We start from the raw sequence: 19723 nt of genomic DNA, 5'->3' as shown, positions 1-19723 counted from the left end.
TATCACTTGAGATGACATTAACACAGATTGAAGTGAACTGAGAACTGAAAGAGATGACTCATAAATCAACTGACTGAACAAAGTAATCATTCCAACATCAGAATCTTCTTGAAGCTGGCAGCTCAAAGACTTTGGAACTGTTAAGTCACTTCTGAATTTCACCCTGTTTTGTTCATCTCCCCCAGTTCTCACACACAAGTTTGGGCTTGAAAAAGCCTAACCTCAGCTGTCAGCTCCACTCTACCCCTCTGCTAGCAGATTTACAGAAACTGCATAACTGAGTTTGACGGGCAGAGTGAGGCAGCTAATCTTTGTCACTTTGCAATTAACTCCCATTCCTGCCATCCCATGGTTTGCCAAGTCAATTCGGATCAGGTTTGAGAAGACTCAGGTAGTGAGCTGACTTGTTCCAGTATGGGTGATGGTCTGAAACTGGTCTCTCAGTCCCCGAGGTTGAGAAATGCAAGATGAACCAGTGTTTGCTGCCTGATCAGTACCCAGCAACAACTATCAACTCAAAATAACAGGGGAGTGAGGGATAAGCCGAAATAATTGGGTAATCTTATTAACTTCATTAGTTACACACAACATCATGAACCAAAGAGGTTTCCTTTGTCCCTGTACTGTCTAAACTGTACACTGAATTATATCCATTTTTCAAGACACTAGGAGAGCAGAGAGGGTGCTGTCAAATCCCAATAAAATTCATACCTTCAGGTGAGCAAGATGTAAAACTGGTGAGAAAAATAAACTGTAAAACATTCATACCCTTTTGAAGTTCAGAATTTATTTTCCTGCTAGACACTTCCAACCAATATTGGAATACAGCACAGAGGAGGCATTCAGCCACTGTTTCGTGCTGAGCAAAAAAAACAGATATCTAGGCTAACTTTACATTTCTGGTCCAGTCCACTGGCAGGTCAGCTATGAAACTCACTTTCTGAAAGTGCTGCGAGGACACAGAGGGCAAAACGGACAGATAGAAGCATAGCAGATGGTAAAAGAACACTCTGTCTTTGACTCTTCTAAGTGACACACCAAAAATACAGGCAGAGCAAGCAGAAAAAGGTTCCAACCACCCATTTTCCCAGAGACCCAATTTGTCACAGGTTCACCCAGATTCCAAGCCCAGACACAATCAGGAACCACTCCATCTAGCCATCACCCACACACTCTCTCTCCCCCCCCCCCCCATTTGCCCTCTTTACCTTTCTTGTTCAATTCCATGCTCCAATTTCCCTCTGCTATTATGCTTCGACATCTTCAGTCCTTTAGAGATTGCGCACATGCTGGAAATCTTGAGTAACACACTCTAAATGCCGGAGGAACTCAGCAAGTCAGGCAGCATCTATGGAGGGAACAAACAGTCCAAGTTTCAGGTCTTGACCTGACGTTTTGAATGCTTATTCTCTTCCAGAGGTGCTGCCTGACTTGATAAGTTCCATCCGTATTTAGTGTGTGACCTTCAGTCCTTTCTCACCTCCATTTATCATCTCCCAACTTGTGTCGCTATTTCTACTCTGCCCTCCTCCATCTACCCATCACTCATCTTCACCTGGAACCACCTATCACTTATTAGCTCTTATCCCAGTCCTGTCCTCCAACTCCTTCCAGTAAACCCTCCACCATCCAGGCCATGCCACCTTCCCGTCGAGCAGGAGGTACATAAGAATGAGATCCCACACCACCAGGTTCAAGAACAGCTGCTTCCCTTCAACCATTCAGTTCTTGAACCATGCAGCAAAACTCTAATCACTACTGCAAGGCAACACTGCAATTACACTGACTGCCTTGTACTAAAATGAAATTAGTTATTTATGTTCTAATTGTGTTTTCTTGTGAAAATCATTAAGATTTAACTCGTGCTTTTCCTGTGAACACTGCTGATGTCATACTACATTTACATTTTTCATTGCACCCGTGCATACGACAATAAACTCAACCCTGACTTTATACCTGCTTTCTTCTGTTGATCTTTCAGTTCAGATGAAGGAACTGATTATCCGTTTCCCTCCATAGACGCTGCTTGAGCAGCTGAGTTCCTCAAACATCTTGTGTGTTGCTACAGATGTTGGAGGAACTCTGCTTCAGTGTTCTCCATCTCTGTGTTCATCTTTCCTGTTTCTAATAGGAAATGCACAAAAGCTGATCCTTCATACAGGTTAAGAACTTGAAGGAGCAACTGCACACATTCAATTGCACAAATTGAATTGCACCTGCTAGGAGCATCATTTGTCATTGCTTCACCTTTATTAAAAGATAACAATGGCTTGTCGATGGGATAAGCATCACAATAGATCCGCAAGGCTTTCTGCATCATCGACACACATACAAAGCGCACAATGCTGTTGTCTGAGAGCTCAATCTGTAATCTAACACACTGGATTTTGGAATAGCATCGGAGTTCAGCTCCCATTCAAAATGAGCAGCAAAAGATCAGGAGTAAAACCACTTGGATCCTCAACATTGCTTCTTCGTTTAATCTGTCCCGGGCCTCAGCTCCTCTTTTACACCAGTTCCCTTTATCTCTCAATTCTGTGATCTTTCTAAGATTATCTACTTCCCCTTTGAATATCCAAAATGAACTAGTGTCTACAACTATCTGTGGTAAAGAACTCTAGACGTTCTGCACCCTCAAGAGGAGACAATTCATTCACACCTCAAATTTAAATGCATCCCCTAATCTCAGAACTATACCCCTGGTCAGTTGACAACTAATGAACAGAATGTCTTGGCTAATTTCAACAGCTTTACTGCAACCAATTGGAATTTGTCAGATTGTGCAGTGTTAATGAAAGAAACAAGCATAAAAATCTATGTTGAAAATATAGAAAAATAAACGAACAGATTTTCCCTGCATCGACACAGTTAAAGTAATTGACATCCACTTGGAGAATTAAAATCTAGACATATCTTTAATCATGACAAGGTAATGTTTCTAACCTTTTTTGCTCTTCACAGATGACACTCTACTTTATAAATCCTAGCTACCATGAAGAGGTGTCATGTGTTCCTGCAGCAAGATGCTAAATGCTGACTTGGCTGTTGTGTAACAACAGGAGGCCACGTGATATCATTATGGTTCAACAGAGCTGCTTGACCTTTTCTCTGTGGGAAAACCACATGCCCACACATCACTTGTTTCCAAACCAGAGAGAAAAACATTTAATACACTTCCTCTCCATTACGATAATGCTTTAATATTAAACTCTAAAATATATTTAGCATCATACAGCCAAGTGTGCATGTCACCCATCAAGTGCCTGTATATACTACCCCATTTAGATGTATTTGGTCCCAGGTGTCAATGCCTTGGTGTCAAGTGCTCATCCAGTTAAACATACATTACGAATTTGGTTTCAATTTCGTAAGTTTTTTACTTTGAAAAACTTTGTTCTTGATAGCCCTATCTTATTTAATTTCTTTTTCAAACCCTCTTGGACAGATCAAGCTTTTAACATATGGAAAAGGAAAGGTATAAAATGTTTTCGTGATCTTTTCTTTGAAGATACTTTGATGTCATTTGACCAACTTTCCAACAAATTTGAATTACCTAAATCTAATTTTTTCAGATATTTACAAATTAGAAATTTCTTACATAAAGTTTTACCATCTTTTCCTAATTCAACTTTGGTGGATTTTACAGATTTGATTTTTACCTTAAACCCTTGTCAGAAGGGATTAGTAGCTTTTATTTATAATATGATTATGAAGATACAACCAGAAATATCAGTTAGAATTAAACAAGAATGGGAAAAAGAACTTCGATATAATATATCAACAGATAAATGGGAAAAAATTTTGCAAATGGTTAATTCCTCTTCTATATGTGCTAAACATGCTTTAATACAATTTAAAATTGTACATAGAGCTCATATGTCTAAAGATAAACTTGCTCGATTCTATTCTCATATTAACCCTCAATGTGACAGATGTCATTCAGAAGTGGCCTCATTGACCCATATGTTTTGGTCATGTCCCACTTTACATAATTACTGGAAGGACATAATTACTACTATTTCCTCAATTTGGAATATAGATTTACAACCTCATTTTATTACTGCAATTTTTGGCATACCAAATGAAGATGGTAATCAGTTTTCCCCTTCAATCAGACGAATGATTGCTTTTGTAACATTAATGGCCAGAAGGTCTATATTACAAAATTGGAAAGAAGTAAATCCTCCTACCACGTTTCAGTGGCTTTCTCAAACTATTTCTTATCTGAGCCTGGAAAAAATTAGAAGCACTATTTTTGACTCATCAATTAAATTTGAAGAAACTTGGAGACCGTTTATTCGACATTTTCATATGAATTAATTTGGCCTTTTCCAGACTTTCTTTCTGCTTATTCATGTTCAGGTATGGAGTTCCGGAGTTCTTTGACACTATCATATACTTATAAACTGTTATTATTGCCCATGTTAGTTTAGTTTAGTGTTTTATTTTTCTTAATATATACTTTTTTCACATATTTTCAAATTTTTTCTTCTTTTAATGGTTATTTTTGTTTTTTTTCATATATAATCATATGGACTTGATTGATTAAGGTATTTTTTTTCTGCTGATGTTTAATAGGATATTGTTATCTTATTATCAACGTGACTTCAAGTCTATTGTATTCATAATTTACTCATTATTATGTTATGTTTTTTTATATGTATATATGAAAATCAATAAAAAAATTGAAAAAGAAAAGTGCTCATCCAGAGTGCAAATGCTGTGAGATTACTCAACCACCTTCACAAGCAATGTGTGACCAATTCCAACCACCCTCTGGGTGAAAAACTTCATCGATTTAAGTGCCAGGCCGGATTGGAAAGGACGGATACAGGCGGGGTCCAGGCCCCGGAGTGTAGAGAAGCAACTGAACCAAATGCTTGGATGACAATTTAAGCACTGGGCCAGATTGAAAAGGTTAGAGTGCTGGGGCACGAGATCGCTTCAGCTTGCAGCTCTGCCACATTTACTTGGCTCTGCACTGAACTCCTTCTGGACTTCAGTTCTGAATGCTACTTGCTTACTTTTATTGTTTGCATGGGTATTTTTTTTTTCCTCTGCACATTGGGTGTTTGATAGTATTTTTTTAAATGGGTTCTTCAAGGTTGCAAAACGTCTGTACACTTAGATAATAAATGTACTTTGTACTTTAAAGCTGCACTCCCTGGTTTGAGACATCCGTGTTCCATTACTGAAAAAAAAATTTGCATTAACAAGAGATTCTAATAATATTCTCTCCACGTGTCTTCCACAAATCAAGAATAGTAGGTGTCATTGCTTTATTTTAAGGGTTCAAGTGCCTGCTCAATTAAACCATTGTTACACTATGGATTTATTTTCATAATAATATAAAAGTAATTGTAACTGTTTAATAAATATCCACAAACAATTCCATTAAGACTCTTTGGTAATGCAGTTTCATTAAACTCTTTGATCCATGTCCCTTCATGTCTTGCCCAACATACCTACTGGAAATTACAGTGTTACTTCCAACAAAATTATGTTTTCTTTGCAAGCTCTTAGATCTAGTCAAAAACTCAGAGCAGATTGGGCACATTTAAAACTGTTTTTGAACAACCACTTTGATTTCGTTACACACAATGTACTGAAGGAGCTCAGCAGGTCAGGCAGCATCTGTGGATTGGAATAAACGGTCGATGTTTCGGGACGAGACCTGTCATCAGGATGGATGAAGGATCCTAAGGTATAGCACTGACAATGAAGACTAAAAGGCCAAATGATGCTAATCACAACACTGAAGTCCTGATGAAGGGTCTTGGCCAGAAAAGTCAACAGCACATTGTGTGTTTTACTCTAGATTTCCAGCATCTGCAGACCCTCTTGCATCTACATCAATTTCTTTGCCTTTTCTTTTCTCAAAGGTTATTTGAAGACTGAACCTCATGAAGGCTACCAAAAAAGTTGTGTCAGCAATGTGACTAATTTCTCCCCCACTATCTGGTGTGCATTTATTTTCTGTGATGCCATTTGAAACCACTTTTTTTTATTGTACCTATATCTCACTGTATTTGCACACGTGACAATTCAACTTGAACTCCTTCAGTATTTGTTCGCAACAAAAGGCCTGGGTGAAATCAGCCTGGGAAAATATGAAGATGTTTTCAGTGAGCATGAGCCCGCTAGGAACTTGGCAACCAAGTGGTATGGGAAATACCGAAAGAAAGCCAGGTATCTGAAGTGAACTCAGATTGGTAGCACGTCATTGCAGTACAGAGAGCTTCACACTACAACTCCTTGAGGCATAAGCCTCAACAATGAAAATTAAAAGGCTGAATGAACGCTATTAATTTATTTGAAATGAAAGAGAAGATTGGTAGCTCATGTTGGCGGCTTGCTTGTTGGGTTGCTCGCTGAGCCTGGAAGTTAGGTCGCAAATGTTTCGTCACCAGTCGAAGTGACATCATTGGTGCGCAATTAAGTATTGTTTCTGTCGAGTGTTCACGTTCGTATTGGTCCGACCCATTGTTCTGATCGGTTGCCTGTCAGGCTGGCCACTGGTCTCCACTTTGTCCTTGTCAAGCGGATAGCCGCGTGATCTCTGCTGGCACATCTCTCTGGTTATCAGTCGTTCTAAGCGGTGGTTCCATGGTTGCCACGTCCAACCGATCAGGACAACGAGTCAGATGAATATAAACGCGAGCACTCTGCAGAAAAGAAACTCAGTTGCACGCTGATGATGTCATCTCAAGGTTTGTGGCCTAAATTCCAGGCTCAGCAAACAACCCCACAAACAAGTTATTTACTTATTACAATGCTGAAGTTGACCATTTAGCACATTCGGACCAAACTAGCTCTCAGCTGAGCAATCGCATCAGTACCAGAATAAATACAAGAAATGGAACAAAAGGAAGGATCTGATGAAGGCTCTTTGATGCAAAGCTTTGAATGTTTCTATTCCTGTAGATAATGAACGAACTGCTGAGCATTTTGTTTTTATTTCAGATCTGTAGCGTCTGCATTGTTGATTTTTTTGTAATTGTGGTCCTGCAACTTAAATCTCATTCGCCATCTAACTACAAGGGGTCAGATGCAGTGCTGCACCTGCCCATTCACCTCCTCTCTCACACCATTCAGGGCCCCAAACAGTCCTTGCAGATGAGGCAAACGTCACCTGGGGTCGACTATGGTGTCCAGTGCTCCTGATGCGGCCTCCTTTACACTGATGAGACCCATCAAAAATTGAGGGGAACTGCTGCTCCATCCACCGAAACTGGAACCTCCCGGTGGTCAAACGTTTTAATTCCAATACCCGTTCCTGTTCCGGCACATTGCACCGTGGCCTCCTCTTGCGCTGCGATGAGGCTACCCTCAAAGTGGAGGGGCAACACATCATATTCCATCAGGGTAGCCTCCAACCTGATGGCACAAATATTGATTTCTCCTTCTGGTAAAAAAAATTCCCTCCCCACTCCCCACTCTAGCCTCTTACCTCTTCTCACCTGTCTATCTCCTTCCCTTGGGTGCCCTCCTCCTTCCCTGTCTTCCATGGTCCATCCTCCTCTCCCATCAGATTCCTGCCCCTCCCCCTCCCCCCACCATTTTAATCTGGCAGCTTCTCCCTTCCTTTCAGAATCAGAATTATTATCACTGGCATGTGACGTGAAATTTGTTAACTTAGCAGCAGCAGTTCACTGCACTACATAATCCAGCAGAGAGTAAAAAAAAATAAAATAAAACATAATAATAAATAAGTAAATTATTTACATATAATGAATAGATTTTTTTAAAATGTGCTGAAACAGGAATACTGCATATTAAACAAAAGTGAGGTAGTGTCTAAAGCTTCAATGTCCATTTAGGAATTGGATGGCAGAGGTGAAGAAGCTGTTCCTGAATTGCTGAGTGTGCCTTCAGGCTTCTGTACCTCCTACCTAATGGTAACAGTGAGAAAAGGGCATGCCCTGGGTGCTGGAGGTCCTTAATAATGGACACTGGCTTTCTGAGACACCGCTCCCCGAAGGTGTCCTCGGTACTTCGTAGGCTAGCACCCAAGATGGAGTTGACTAGATTTACAACCTTCTTCAGCTTCTTTCGGTCCTGTGCAGTAGCCCCTCCATACCAGACGGTGATGCAGCCTGTCAGAATGCTCTCCACGGTACATCTATAGAGGCTCCAGTCCTGAAGAAGGATCTCAACCCAAAACATTGACTGTTTATTCATTTCCATTGATGTTGCCTAACCTGCTGAGTTCCTCCAGCAATTCTTGTGTTGCTTTGGATTTCCAGCATCTGCAGACTTTATTATGCTTATAATATGCAGTTGCCAACAAACCGTTAACTCAGAAGGAAACTCAGGCCATCTCTGGGCAGACATGCAGACAGTAGCTAAAGTCAGGACTAAAATTCTGACACACTACCACCCATCAGTCATTTTCATTTCCTCGATTGTGACAATCCAATGGCATTTAACTAAATCCATATCATGTTTTACTCTCAAATAAAGGGGAGCTTCCAACTGTGAAACTCAAACTGAAGGGAAAAAAATAATTATTTCTACATGATTTCAATATGAGATTACCAACTTCAAAGTGTATCATTTGAAAGTTGGTAAGCTCGTTCTTCTCGTGAGGGAGTATAGGACCAGAAGGCAGAGCAGGAAGAATAGTGGGATGTACATTTAGAATGGAGATGAGGCAGGATTCCTTTAGCCTGAGGGAGGTGAATCCATGAAATTTGTTGCCACAGGTGGCTGTGGAGGCCAAGCATTTGGTGTATTTAAGGGCAGAGGGTGATAGATTCTTGATTAGTCAGGGCATGAAAGGTTACAGGAAGAAGCCAAGAGAGTGGGGTTGAGAGAGATCAGTGATGATGAAATAATGGAGGAGACGCGATGGGCCAAATGGCCTAATTCTGCTTCTATCTCTTATGGCATGGATAAAGAAGGCAATCAGCAAACAGTGCCTATAAAAGCATTCACCCCACCCCTGGAAGTTTTCATGTTTTATTGTTTTACAACATTGAGTCATAGTGGATTTAATTTGGCTTTTTTTGACACTGGTCAACAAAAAAACACTTTCGTGTCAAAGTAAAAACAGATCTCTGCAAAATGATTGAAATTAATTACAAATAGAAAACACAAAATAATTTAATGTGTAAGTATTCACCCCTCCCTTTAATATGACACACTAAAGCATTAGAAGTACAGCCATTTGGTTTCAGAAGTCACATACATAGTTAACTGGATATCTGCTTTTGGAAGCTTGTGCACAGTCAAGGTGTTTCAATTGACTATAGTAAAAATACACCCTTACCTGGAAAGTCCAACTGCTGGTGAGTCAGTATCCTGGCAAAAACTACACCATGAAGACAGAAGAACACTCCAAGCAACTCCACGAAAAGGTTATAGAAAAACACAAGTCAGAGATGGATACAAGAAAATTTCCAAGTCACTGAATATCCCTTAGAGTACAATTAAGTCAATCATCAAGTAATGGAAAGAATACGGCACAGCTGTAAATCTGCCTCAAGCAGGCCATCCTCGAAATCTGAGTGACCATGTAAGAAGGGGACTAGTGAGGTAGGCCACCAACAGACCTATGACAAGTCTAGAGGAGTTACAAGCTTCAGTGACTGAGATGGGAGAGACTGTGCATACAACAACTGTTGCCCAGGTGCTTCAACAGTCGCACCTTTATGGGAGAGAGGCAAAGAGAAAGTCACTGTTGAAAAAAACTCACATGAAATCTTCGGCTAGGGTTTGCCTGAAGACACATGGGAGACTCTGAAGTCAGCTGGAAAAAGGTTTTAGGGTCTGATGAACCCAAATTGAGATTTTTACCATCAGACTAAATGCTATGTTTGGTGTAAGCTGAACATTACACATCATCGAAAACACACCATCCCTACCGTGAAGCACAGTGGTGGCTGCATCATACTGTGGGGATGATTCACTGCAGCAGGCCCTGGAAGCATGCGAAGGCAGAGGGTAAAATGGATGCAGCAAAATACAGGGAGATCCTAAAGGAAAACCTGATGCAGTCTGGAAAAGAACTGCAACTTGCTAGAAGATTTGTGTTTCAGCAAGACGATGACCCCAGCATAAAGCCAAAGCTACACAGGAGTGGCTTATAAACAACAAAGTCAATTTTCTGGAGTGGCCACATCAAGAGTCCAGACCTCAATCCAATTGAGAATTCGTGGTTGGACCTGAAAAGGACTGTTCACTCACGATCCCCATGCAATCTGACAGAGTTTGAGCATTTTGTAAAGAAGAATGGGGAAAAACTGCAGTGTCTAGATGTGCAAAGCTGATAGAGATGTGTCTACACAGGCTCAAGGCTGTAATTGCTGTCAAAGGTACATCTACTAAATGCTGACTTGAAAGGGCTGAACACTTATTCAATTTTTTTTGTGTTTCATACTTGTAATTAATTTCTGATTTCACTTCGACATGAAAGAGTATTTTTCTGTTGATCAGTGGCAAATAAAATCCATTGTGATTCAATGTGATTCAGACAATAAAACATGAAGACTTCCAAGGGGGGTGAACGCTTTTTATAGGGACCCTGTATCTATAGGATCTAGCAATACTAATTATTACAGTCTCTAGTACTGGGATTTCTTTTTCCTCCCAACATGGTTAGTTACAGCTGAAACACAGATCACATGATTTCCATTGCAAAACATCAGCTGGCACAACAAATGAGTTCACTTTTTATTGACTTGAAATGACTTTAAATATACTTACAGGGGACCTACTACCTTTCCAGTCATAGCTCAACATGTAGCCCAACAGGATGCCATTAATTTCCTCTTCCGGAGGTCCAATCCATTGAACAGTCAATGAGGCATCATTCACAAGGACGCTGATATTATGAGGAGGTGCCGTTGGGACTGCAATGGAGAGAAATGCATGAGTAATCTCCTCTTCTTACTCATGTGTTCCACCACTTAATATTTTACCCTGACGCATTTTTCAAAGGAAAACAATGTTGCAAAGAAATATATGCTTGTTATCTCAGTACAGTCTGTCCCTGCATGACTTACACAGATACACACAAACTCCCATATTAAATTTAAAAGTGTGACATAAAGATCATTCCTATAAAAGACAAATATAGTTTCCTTTCATTCCCCACTTTTAATAATAGTTTGTTAAATTGTCAGTCTTATGTAATTTTGATGCCATTCATCCTAGATGTTGCTTAGCCTGATGAGCACTTCATGCAATCTCATTATTTCAGATTTCCAGAGCTGTTAATTTTGCTTATGGACGGGGAATTAACTTAGTTTCATGGAGACTTTTGAAGATGGGAAAGATGCCACTGAATTATTTAATATCATAAACTGACCAGCTAAGCTGACAACACACAGAGGCCAAACTTATTCTACAGTTAACAAAGGCAGGGGAAACATTTAATGAGATGATTGGAAAACATTTTATTTCAGCAAGCAACCAACTCTTTTTCTCGTTTGTTTTGACCTTACAGCAAATTGGACGCACCAACTGGTGAAATCTGTTGGGGGTATTCAAATGAAAACTGCAGTGTTTTTGGGAAGAGATGAAGTTTCATTTCTGAAAAGCGACATACTTTCTATTTGCAGATTGTATTACAAAACAATTAAGACAATTTAGAACACTGTTTTGAAATTCACTGGAGGTCAGTTTTATTATTTTCTGTTTCAGAATGTTATAGCGACTTCGGAGAAGTAAGCTTCAACGGTTAGAACATGTTCTCATGTGGAACCGCTGGAGGCAGCCCTCACGTCTCTAAATACTAGTATCTTAGACTAATGCTTTGGAAGAAAACCGTCTTGTGATGAATAATCGAGCAGCTGGATGTGTAACAAATCAAAGCAGGCTAAATAAATATTCCTGAAAAAGAACAGGTTACAGTCAAAAAGAGAAAAAAAGTTGCAGAAAATGCACGAATACTCTATTTGCAGGGTGGCGGGTGGAGATACTATATGTCTCTACCAAAGGAGGTGTAAGGCACTCCTTCCCTCCACTAGCCTGCAGGTCACCTTTGGGCATAGTGTTGCACCCGTTTCACCGCCCTCCCCTGATATGCGTCACGTGAAGACACAGAAGCAGGTGGTGGACAGTCGTATGAGCAGCTGGTGCATTGAACAAGTCCTGGTTATGCAACTACTGATACCAGGCAGATCATCTCTGAATAGTATTGGTCGTTGCTGGGGTCACCCATCTGCCCAGAAGGCAGCAATGGCAAACCACTCCTGTAGAAAAAGTTGCCAAGAACAAGCATGGTCTTTCCATGACCATGATGGCTTACTTCATATGACAAATGAATAAACTCTATTTGTACCTGAAAGGTGAGCAGCCAAGTTAACATTACAAGGTGCAGCTGGAACTGATGTGTTTGAGTTAATATCCGAGTGACAGCCTAATTTTGAACACTGGAAAGAGAACACTCCAAATCATTTCCCAGCAGACGTGTTTTGTGATCTTACTTATCCAAGGAAGAGGCATCAGCGGTTCTCATATTTTAACTGGCAACAGCAAAGAAAAACAATCAATACTGAAGTCAGAATGGTATGTGATTCATTAGGAAATGTTTATTAAAAAAATAATATGGCAGAAATACAGCAGGTCTGGATTTTCACAATGTGAATGCAGGTGCGGTGAATTTATACACTAGAACCTAGTTATTTCCAGGAATATTTATCAAAATTGCAACTGGGAAATTAGTCATCAGCAGACAATTGCCACCTGCAGCATAAGGCGTCTAAGACGTGCTCCCACATGCCTGCTGCCCTTGTCCTACATAGCAGAGCTCTTGTGTTGCTATTGAAGAAGCTACTGTTATTAATGCTGCACTTCAGACTGAAGAGACTGCGGCCAAATACAGAGTGGAGGGAGAGCCAATCAAGTGACTGTCACTCATGGTGCTGTCATCTGGGCAAGATGAAGAATATTTCAGACTTCTGATCTGTGACTTGTAGATTGGTCAGTTGATGGACTGCTCCTGTAGCCATGTTATTTACACTGAAGGTGAATGCAGACATTCAGGCTGTTGATGAAGTGGAACTCAGTGATAGTTATGTCATTGAATATCATGGGTAGGAGCTCACATTTGCTTCTGAAGTCAAAGTAAATTTATTATCAAAGACTGTACAGTACTATATAAAAGTCTTGGGCATGTATACGTACATAGCTAGGGTGCCTAAGACCTTTGTACTGTACTGTAGTAATTTCATTGTACTGCAGTTGCAGAAAAAAAAATCAAATCCCATGATATAAGAGTGATGATAAACCTTATTCTAATATCGGTCTCTGTTGTGGACTGAGAATGGGAAGGGGGCAGGGATATTGGAACCGTAGCTGGGAAAAGGGGAGAGAGTGGGAATCACCAGGGAGGCATTTTGTAATTATCAATAACCCAATTATTTGGAATCAAATAACCTTGCCTGGAGTCTCAGGACTGGGTGTGCCTACCCCTTCCTCCCGGCACTCCTTCTCTGCCACCTGTCTGAAACCCCTCTCACACAGCTTCACCATCACTATTCCCAATATCCTTTGCTCCCACCAGATTTGCAAACTTGCTCTCGGCTCCACGTTGACAAATACAGTACTGTGCAAAGGTATTAGGCAGCCTAGCTATACATGTGTGCGTAAGTCTTTGCAACAGCACGGTATATGTAGAAGTTGCAGGAAGGCACGCATTAGGATAACATCCCGGCAAGATTGCTTACAGATGAGGGAGGTCTTTGAAGAGCAGAGCATCCCTTGGCACAGCAAGCGACCACGGCTATTTGGCTCAACAGGGCAAGATGCAAACACTGGATTCTCCAGTGACACTTACCGTTGGTCCACTTCACTAATTCTGAAGTATTATTGGCTTTTAATGTGAAGACTCTAATGCCTATTAATACCTGAATTATCATAGTGTAATTGGTGATTGATTATGCAAATAAGGAACATGAATATCTACTAGGTCACCAATTGGTCAATATCTGTATCCAACTGGTCAATTTCTTCACAGTTTAGAACAGTTTGGTGACAGGGGCCCAAGCTGTTTTCCTTGTGCACTGGTAAAGAGCGTTTGACGAATCGGTGAAAATTTTCTGAGTCCATTTAATCGGCGATGACATATGTTACCTTGTACAAAATACTTATACAAAAGTACGCATATGTTACCACGAGATTCATCTTCTTGCAGGCACAGAGGGGGAGAAGAAGTAATACAGCAGAATATGCAAAAAGCATACATAAGCAAAGACTGAGAAACAAATGTGCAAAAGACCAATAGCCAATAATGGGAATAATAATCATCATGGGAATGTAGGTTGTAAAAGAGTCCTTGAAGGTGAGAATATAAGTCATAGAATCAATTTGAAGTTATCATCAGTGAAGTTATCCTCGCTGGTTCAGGACTCTGACAGTTTTTAGAGCTGTTTATGAATGTGGTAGTGTGTGTCCTCAAGCTCTGCCTGACTGTAAGTGCGAGGAGAGAGTGTGGCCTGGATGGTGGTGGACTTTTAGACAATGGATGCTGCTATCCTGAAGCAGTGTTCATTGAAAATAAGGGGTTCCCAGCTTCTTTTTTTGCCATGGACCAATATCGTTAAGCACCAGGTCCATGGACCCCAGGTTGGCAATCCCTGATGTCAGTGTACTCAGTGGTGGGGAGGGCTTTGTCTGCAATCGATGGGCTGTCTCAGCCACTCTCTGGAGTCTCTTCCCATTCCTGGGCATTGGCGTTTGCATGCCCAGCCGTGATGCCACCAGTTAGAATACACTCCACTGGGCATCTATGGAAGTTTGTCAAAGTTTTTGGTTACGTGCCAAATCTACGCATTCTTCTAAGAAAGTGGAGGCATTGCCATGCCTTCTTTATGTTGATATTTGCATGCTAGTCCTAGGACAGATCTTTAGACATGGTCATTGGTATGAACTGCTTCATTGCCAGAGAATTTGCAAATGGAATTGGACACCGTACAATCACTGAATGTGCCCATTTCTGACCTTTGACGGAGAGAAAGTCAAGGAGGCAGATCACTGTGCCCAGTACTGATTGGGCAGCCGGGGTTGAATCACAGAAACAATGAAGATATTGTACAGATGAAGGAAGACAATGTGCCCGTCTTTCTAGAAGAATCTGTCATTTTCCATTTGTAGCTTTTAACTGTAGCCAAAGCAGCTCCAGAAATGCCACTGTTATGACCTCAGAAGTATGATCAAACCCCACCTCAGTCGTTCTGGAGAAAACAACAGCCCTGAACATCTTTTCCAGTTATTTAATATCCACATCACAGTACTCTGGAGCACTGTTTCTGATTCCACATTGTGCATTGTATCCGCCAACTAACAGAGCACAGAGTAATACTGTATGGAAACAAGTTTCTCAGCCCAACTTCTCCATGCCAACCTTGGTGCTAGTCCCAAATGTCAACATTTGTCAACATGTCCTTGTGAACCTTTCCTGTCCATCAGCTCATCCAAATGTTTTGTTTACAATTCAGTTACTTCCAGTTTAAAATGATGCTGCTGAAGGCAAGTGACAATTTCCTAATGGTTACCAAAACAAGGAATACAACTGTTAAAAAGAAACTATGGTAAACGATCACTGCAATCAATGGAAAGGCGATGCTGAGTCGAGTGTCGAGGTGAGCTTGAGGCATGCTCAAAGTGAAAACGGGGCAAGGTCAGGCATATTAAAGCCGAAGTCAGGGCAAACAGAGCAAAGCTGGAGCGGAGAAGAGGCAGATTCGAGATCTGTCCACCTGAACCGAGATCAAGGTTGGACTGATTTAAGCGCTGATCCAATTTGGAAAGGTCGGGTTCAGGCTGAAACATGGTGGCGGGGTCCAGGCCCAGAGCGTATCGACGCAACAGGTCCTGGGTCCTAGAGCAAGGAACGATCTGATGTTTGGAAGATTTAAACGCCAGGCCAAATGGATTGAGAAGGCACTGTGTCTGGACCAGAGGCAAGGGTCGGGGCAGTCCTGCTGGCTGCCCTGTGCCACGTTTACTCCACCATGCACTGAACTGAGGACGAGGCCGTGGCCTGCTCCGGGATCCACCACGTTTACTCCGCTATGTGTTGAACCGATGATGAGGCTGAGGTGAGGCTGTGGCTTGCTTCAGCTGCTCCGAGCTTTGTGTCTAAGGACGCACTTTCATTGTAAATGCTATTTGGTTACTTTTATTGTTTGCACAATTCGTTTTTTTTTCTGTGTACATTGGGTGTTTGTCAGACTTTTTTTTAAAAAATGGGTTATTTTGGGTTTCTTTGTTCTGTAGCTGACTGTAAGGAGACAAATGTATAATGTATACATATTTTAATAATAAATATACTTTGAACCTACCTCAACCACTTCCTCTGGAAGCTTGTTCCATATATACACTGTGCTCTATATGAGCAAGCTGTTTCCCCAGATCCCTCTTAAATCTTTCACTTCTCACCTTAAAGCTATGCCTTCTAAATTTTAGTTCCTCTTCCCTGAAAAACCTGTGTATTTAGCTGACCTACATCCCTCATGCTTTTACGCACCTATACACCCCTTAATCTCCTGCATTCCAAGGACTGAAGGTAAATAAGTCATCTGGACCAGATGGACTACACCCCAGGGCTCTGAAAGAGGCAACAGAAAAGACCATGGAGACATAACCAGTGATCTGTCAAGAATCACGAGATTCTGGAATGGTTCCTGAGGACAGGAAAATTTCACTCCACTCTAAGAAAAGAGGGAATCAAAGGAAAGGACGTTATCAGCCAGTTAGCCTGACTTCAGTGGTTGGGAGATGTTGGAGTCCATTAATAAGGATGAGGTTTTGGAACTCTTGGAAAACACATAATAAAATAGGACAAAGTCAGCATGATCTCCTTAAGGAGAAATCTTCCCTGACAAATCTGTAGGAATTCTTTGAGGAAATAACAGGCAGGATAGACAAAGGAGGGTCAGTGGATGATGTTTACATGGATTTTCAGAAGGCCTTTGACAAGGCGCTGCACATTCGCTGCTAAGCAGGAGAAGCATCCATGGTATAACAGTAAAGGTACTAGTATGGATAGAGCACTAGCTGACTGCCAGTAGTCTAAGAGAGAGAATAAAGAAGGCCCTTTCCAGTTGGCTGCCAGTGATTAGTCGTGTTCCATTGAGACTGCAATAACTGAGGAAAATCCACCCTTGAACTGGAACTACAAGTAAAACAAAATGAAGCTTTAACATAAAGCTTGTTACCCTTTGTAAGCAACTCAACCCAAATACACCGCCTTTCATCCGTGGAAATCTTTCCTCCACTGCTCCCTGGCTCAGACATTGCAACGCATTGTTTCAGCTCCACTAACAATGACATAATGGGTGCAAGGTCCCTGGAAGGACACTTCAACAGGGTCTCAATGAAAATTACATCGAGGCTGAGGGGGCAATAGTGAGGGACAAAATTCATTCTTGTACACTTCATTCCCAATCTCCACAGTCAATGAAGGTATGTAGGTTGGTATGGCAACTGATCTTCATGGAGGAAGGGCACACACACAGCGATGAGGAAAATTACTTGATCGTTCAATTTGGCAAATGCTCTGCTACAATAAACCAATGTTAACTATAAGAAACATCCAAAAAACAAATGCAGGAAATGTGAAACCTCAACGGGCCTGGGTCCATCTGTGGACAGAGGAGCTTAATAAACTTCCATCAAAAAAGGAAAGCATTAAAGGTAAAATCTTTAGTTTGCAGATTAAATGAGACAAGAACAAAAGGAAGGGACTGTGGTAGGGGACTGGGAGACACTGAATGACCTATCAAAGTGTCTCTCTTTCTCTCTTAATAGATGCTGCCTGACCTGCTAAGTACATCCAGTTTGTTTCATTTCATGTTAGAAATGTTTACATTGAACAAAAACAGGCCCTTTGCCCTGTGATATCTGTACCAACCATTCATTGACTGTGAAGCGTACAGGGATGAATTTTGTCTCTCACTATTCCCCTCTCAGCTTGATGTAATTTCCACTGAGATCTTGTTGAGCTGTCCTTCCAGGGACCTTGCATCATGATGTCAAAAATTTCTGAAACAAAAGCAGAAAACGCAGGCAAAACTCGTCAGATCAAGCAACATCTGAGGAGTGAGAAAACAGTCAACCTTTCAGATTTACAGTACTTGTTTTGATTTATTTTCACCAACCTAGTTCTGGTCATGTCTAAGCATCAAATATTGCTGAAACCAAGGGCTCCCAATCTGGGCTCCACAGATCCCCTCGGTTATAAAATGGCATAAAAATGGTTGGGAACTCCTGGCTGAAACTTGTAGTCCTATGAAATCCATACTCCTCATATTAATTTCCACCATTAAAGAGCAGTAGGCTCTAGCTGGTTTAAAAACAGACTGAGGAATATCTGAAGGGGAGGGTATTTACTTATTAGATAGATACTTTATTGATCCCAAAAGGAAATTACATTGTCACAGGAGCATTACAAGTGCAGAGATATATAAATATTAGAAGAGAAGCAAGAATATAAATAAATAAAAATAAAACTATGTCATTAAGCCACCATAAGAATGTATTTGCAAACAATGATAGAAACATCAAAGTGAATGATTGATAATTGGGCAACGATGCTATTAATTATGCTTCAATTATTTGAACTCATTGCACAGCAAAATATAACTCCTACCCCCTTCTGTTGTCTTGGCCTGGATCTCGGAAGAGTAGTTTGACCATCCAATTTCGTTCCTACACGAAACTCTAATGATGTAAGAAGTCATTGCTTGTAGTTTAAGGATGCTGTAGTTGTATGGTGGAACTGTCGTGGTCACAAAACTTATCACGTTGTTTTCACCCTCTGCAACCTTCTTGACCTGATCATACAAGACAACAACAAACAGCCTTACACAACAAAAAAGCACCTCGGCTACGTTGGTCCAAGTAACTGTGTGAATTTGAGATATGCAGTAAAAATCCAAGTTGGTTTGGAGTTCACTTTTTTTTTTCTTCCCCACTTCAAGATTTAGAATCCATGCTCTGAAAAGATTTGTGCGAACAGATGTAATCACAGTAACTTTCAAAAGGGGAACAGGTACCCGACAAGAGAAAGAAATTGCTCTGCCATGTTGAACGAATGAGGAAGTGGGACAAATTGAATAGCTCTTACAAAGCAATGGTTCATAGTCACAGCATGCTAAATGGCTTGATACAAGGAGAATACACAACAGCACTAACAAGCCACTTTGCCCCTGCTGCATGCACTGCCAATCTATACAGTCAGTGTTTGATAATTTCCTCTACCAGTTCCTGATTACTCTTAATTTCCTGTCCATTCAAGGATTTATCTATCTCTCCTTATTTCCAAAAATATAGCTTCTACAATCCCTCTGAAGAATTCCAGAGCATTAAGACTGTGGGAACAAATTTCTGCACACCTCATGTTTAAATAACCACCCCTCATCCAGAAGCTAAGTTCCCTCATTTAACATTCTCCAACAGGGACGACACAGTAGCAAAGAGGTTAGCACAGTACCAACAACCCGGGTTCAATTCCCACCACTGCCTGTAAGGAGTCAGTATGTTCTTTCTGTGACCACGTGGGTTTCCTCCTGGTGCCCAGTTTCCTCCTACAGTCCAAGGATGTACCATTTCTTAAGTTAATTGGTCATTGTAAATTGTCCCATGATTGGGCTAGGATTAAATCAGGGGATTGCTGGGCAGCACAGCTCGAAGGGCCAGACAGCCTTTTCTGCACTATATAATAAATAAAATTTTTAAAATTCATGAAAACATGTCATCATTCTTGCCAAGAACC

The 19723-nt window shown here is 41.0% G+C and overlaps 1 protein-coding gene across 1 annotated transcript in view; it reads right to left on the bottom strand.

Annotated features, from left to right (window-relative positions):
- Window positions 1-19723, bottom strand: part of mertka (c-mer proto-oncogene tyrosine kinase a) — a 163772-nt gene that overhangs the window by 47632 nt on the left and 96417 nt on the right. Inside the window, exons 7-8 of the mRNA XM_059982877.1 lie at window positions 18599-18782; window positions 10708-10853 (exon numbers count right to left, since the gene is read on the bottom strand). Coding sequence (XP_059838860.1) covers window positions 10708-10853; window positions 18599-18782 — 330 coding nt within the window. The remainder of the gene's footprint in view (window positions 1-10707; window positions 10854-18598; window positions 18783-19723) is intronic.

This window comes from Hypanus sabinus, chromosome 10 (genome assembly GCF_030144855.1).
Source record: "Hypanus sabinus isolate sHypSab1 chromosome 10, sHypSab1.hap1, whole genome shotgun sequence".
Lineage (NCBI taxonomy): Eukaryota > Metazoa > Chordata > Chondrichthyes > Myliobatiformes > Dasyatidae > Hypanus > Hypanus sabinus.
The sequence above is the reverse complement of the archived record's forward strand: the minus strand, read 5'-3'. Positions and strand labels throughout refer to the sequence as shown.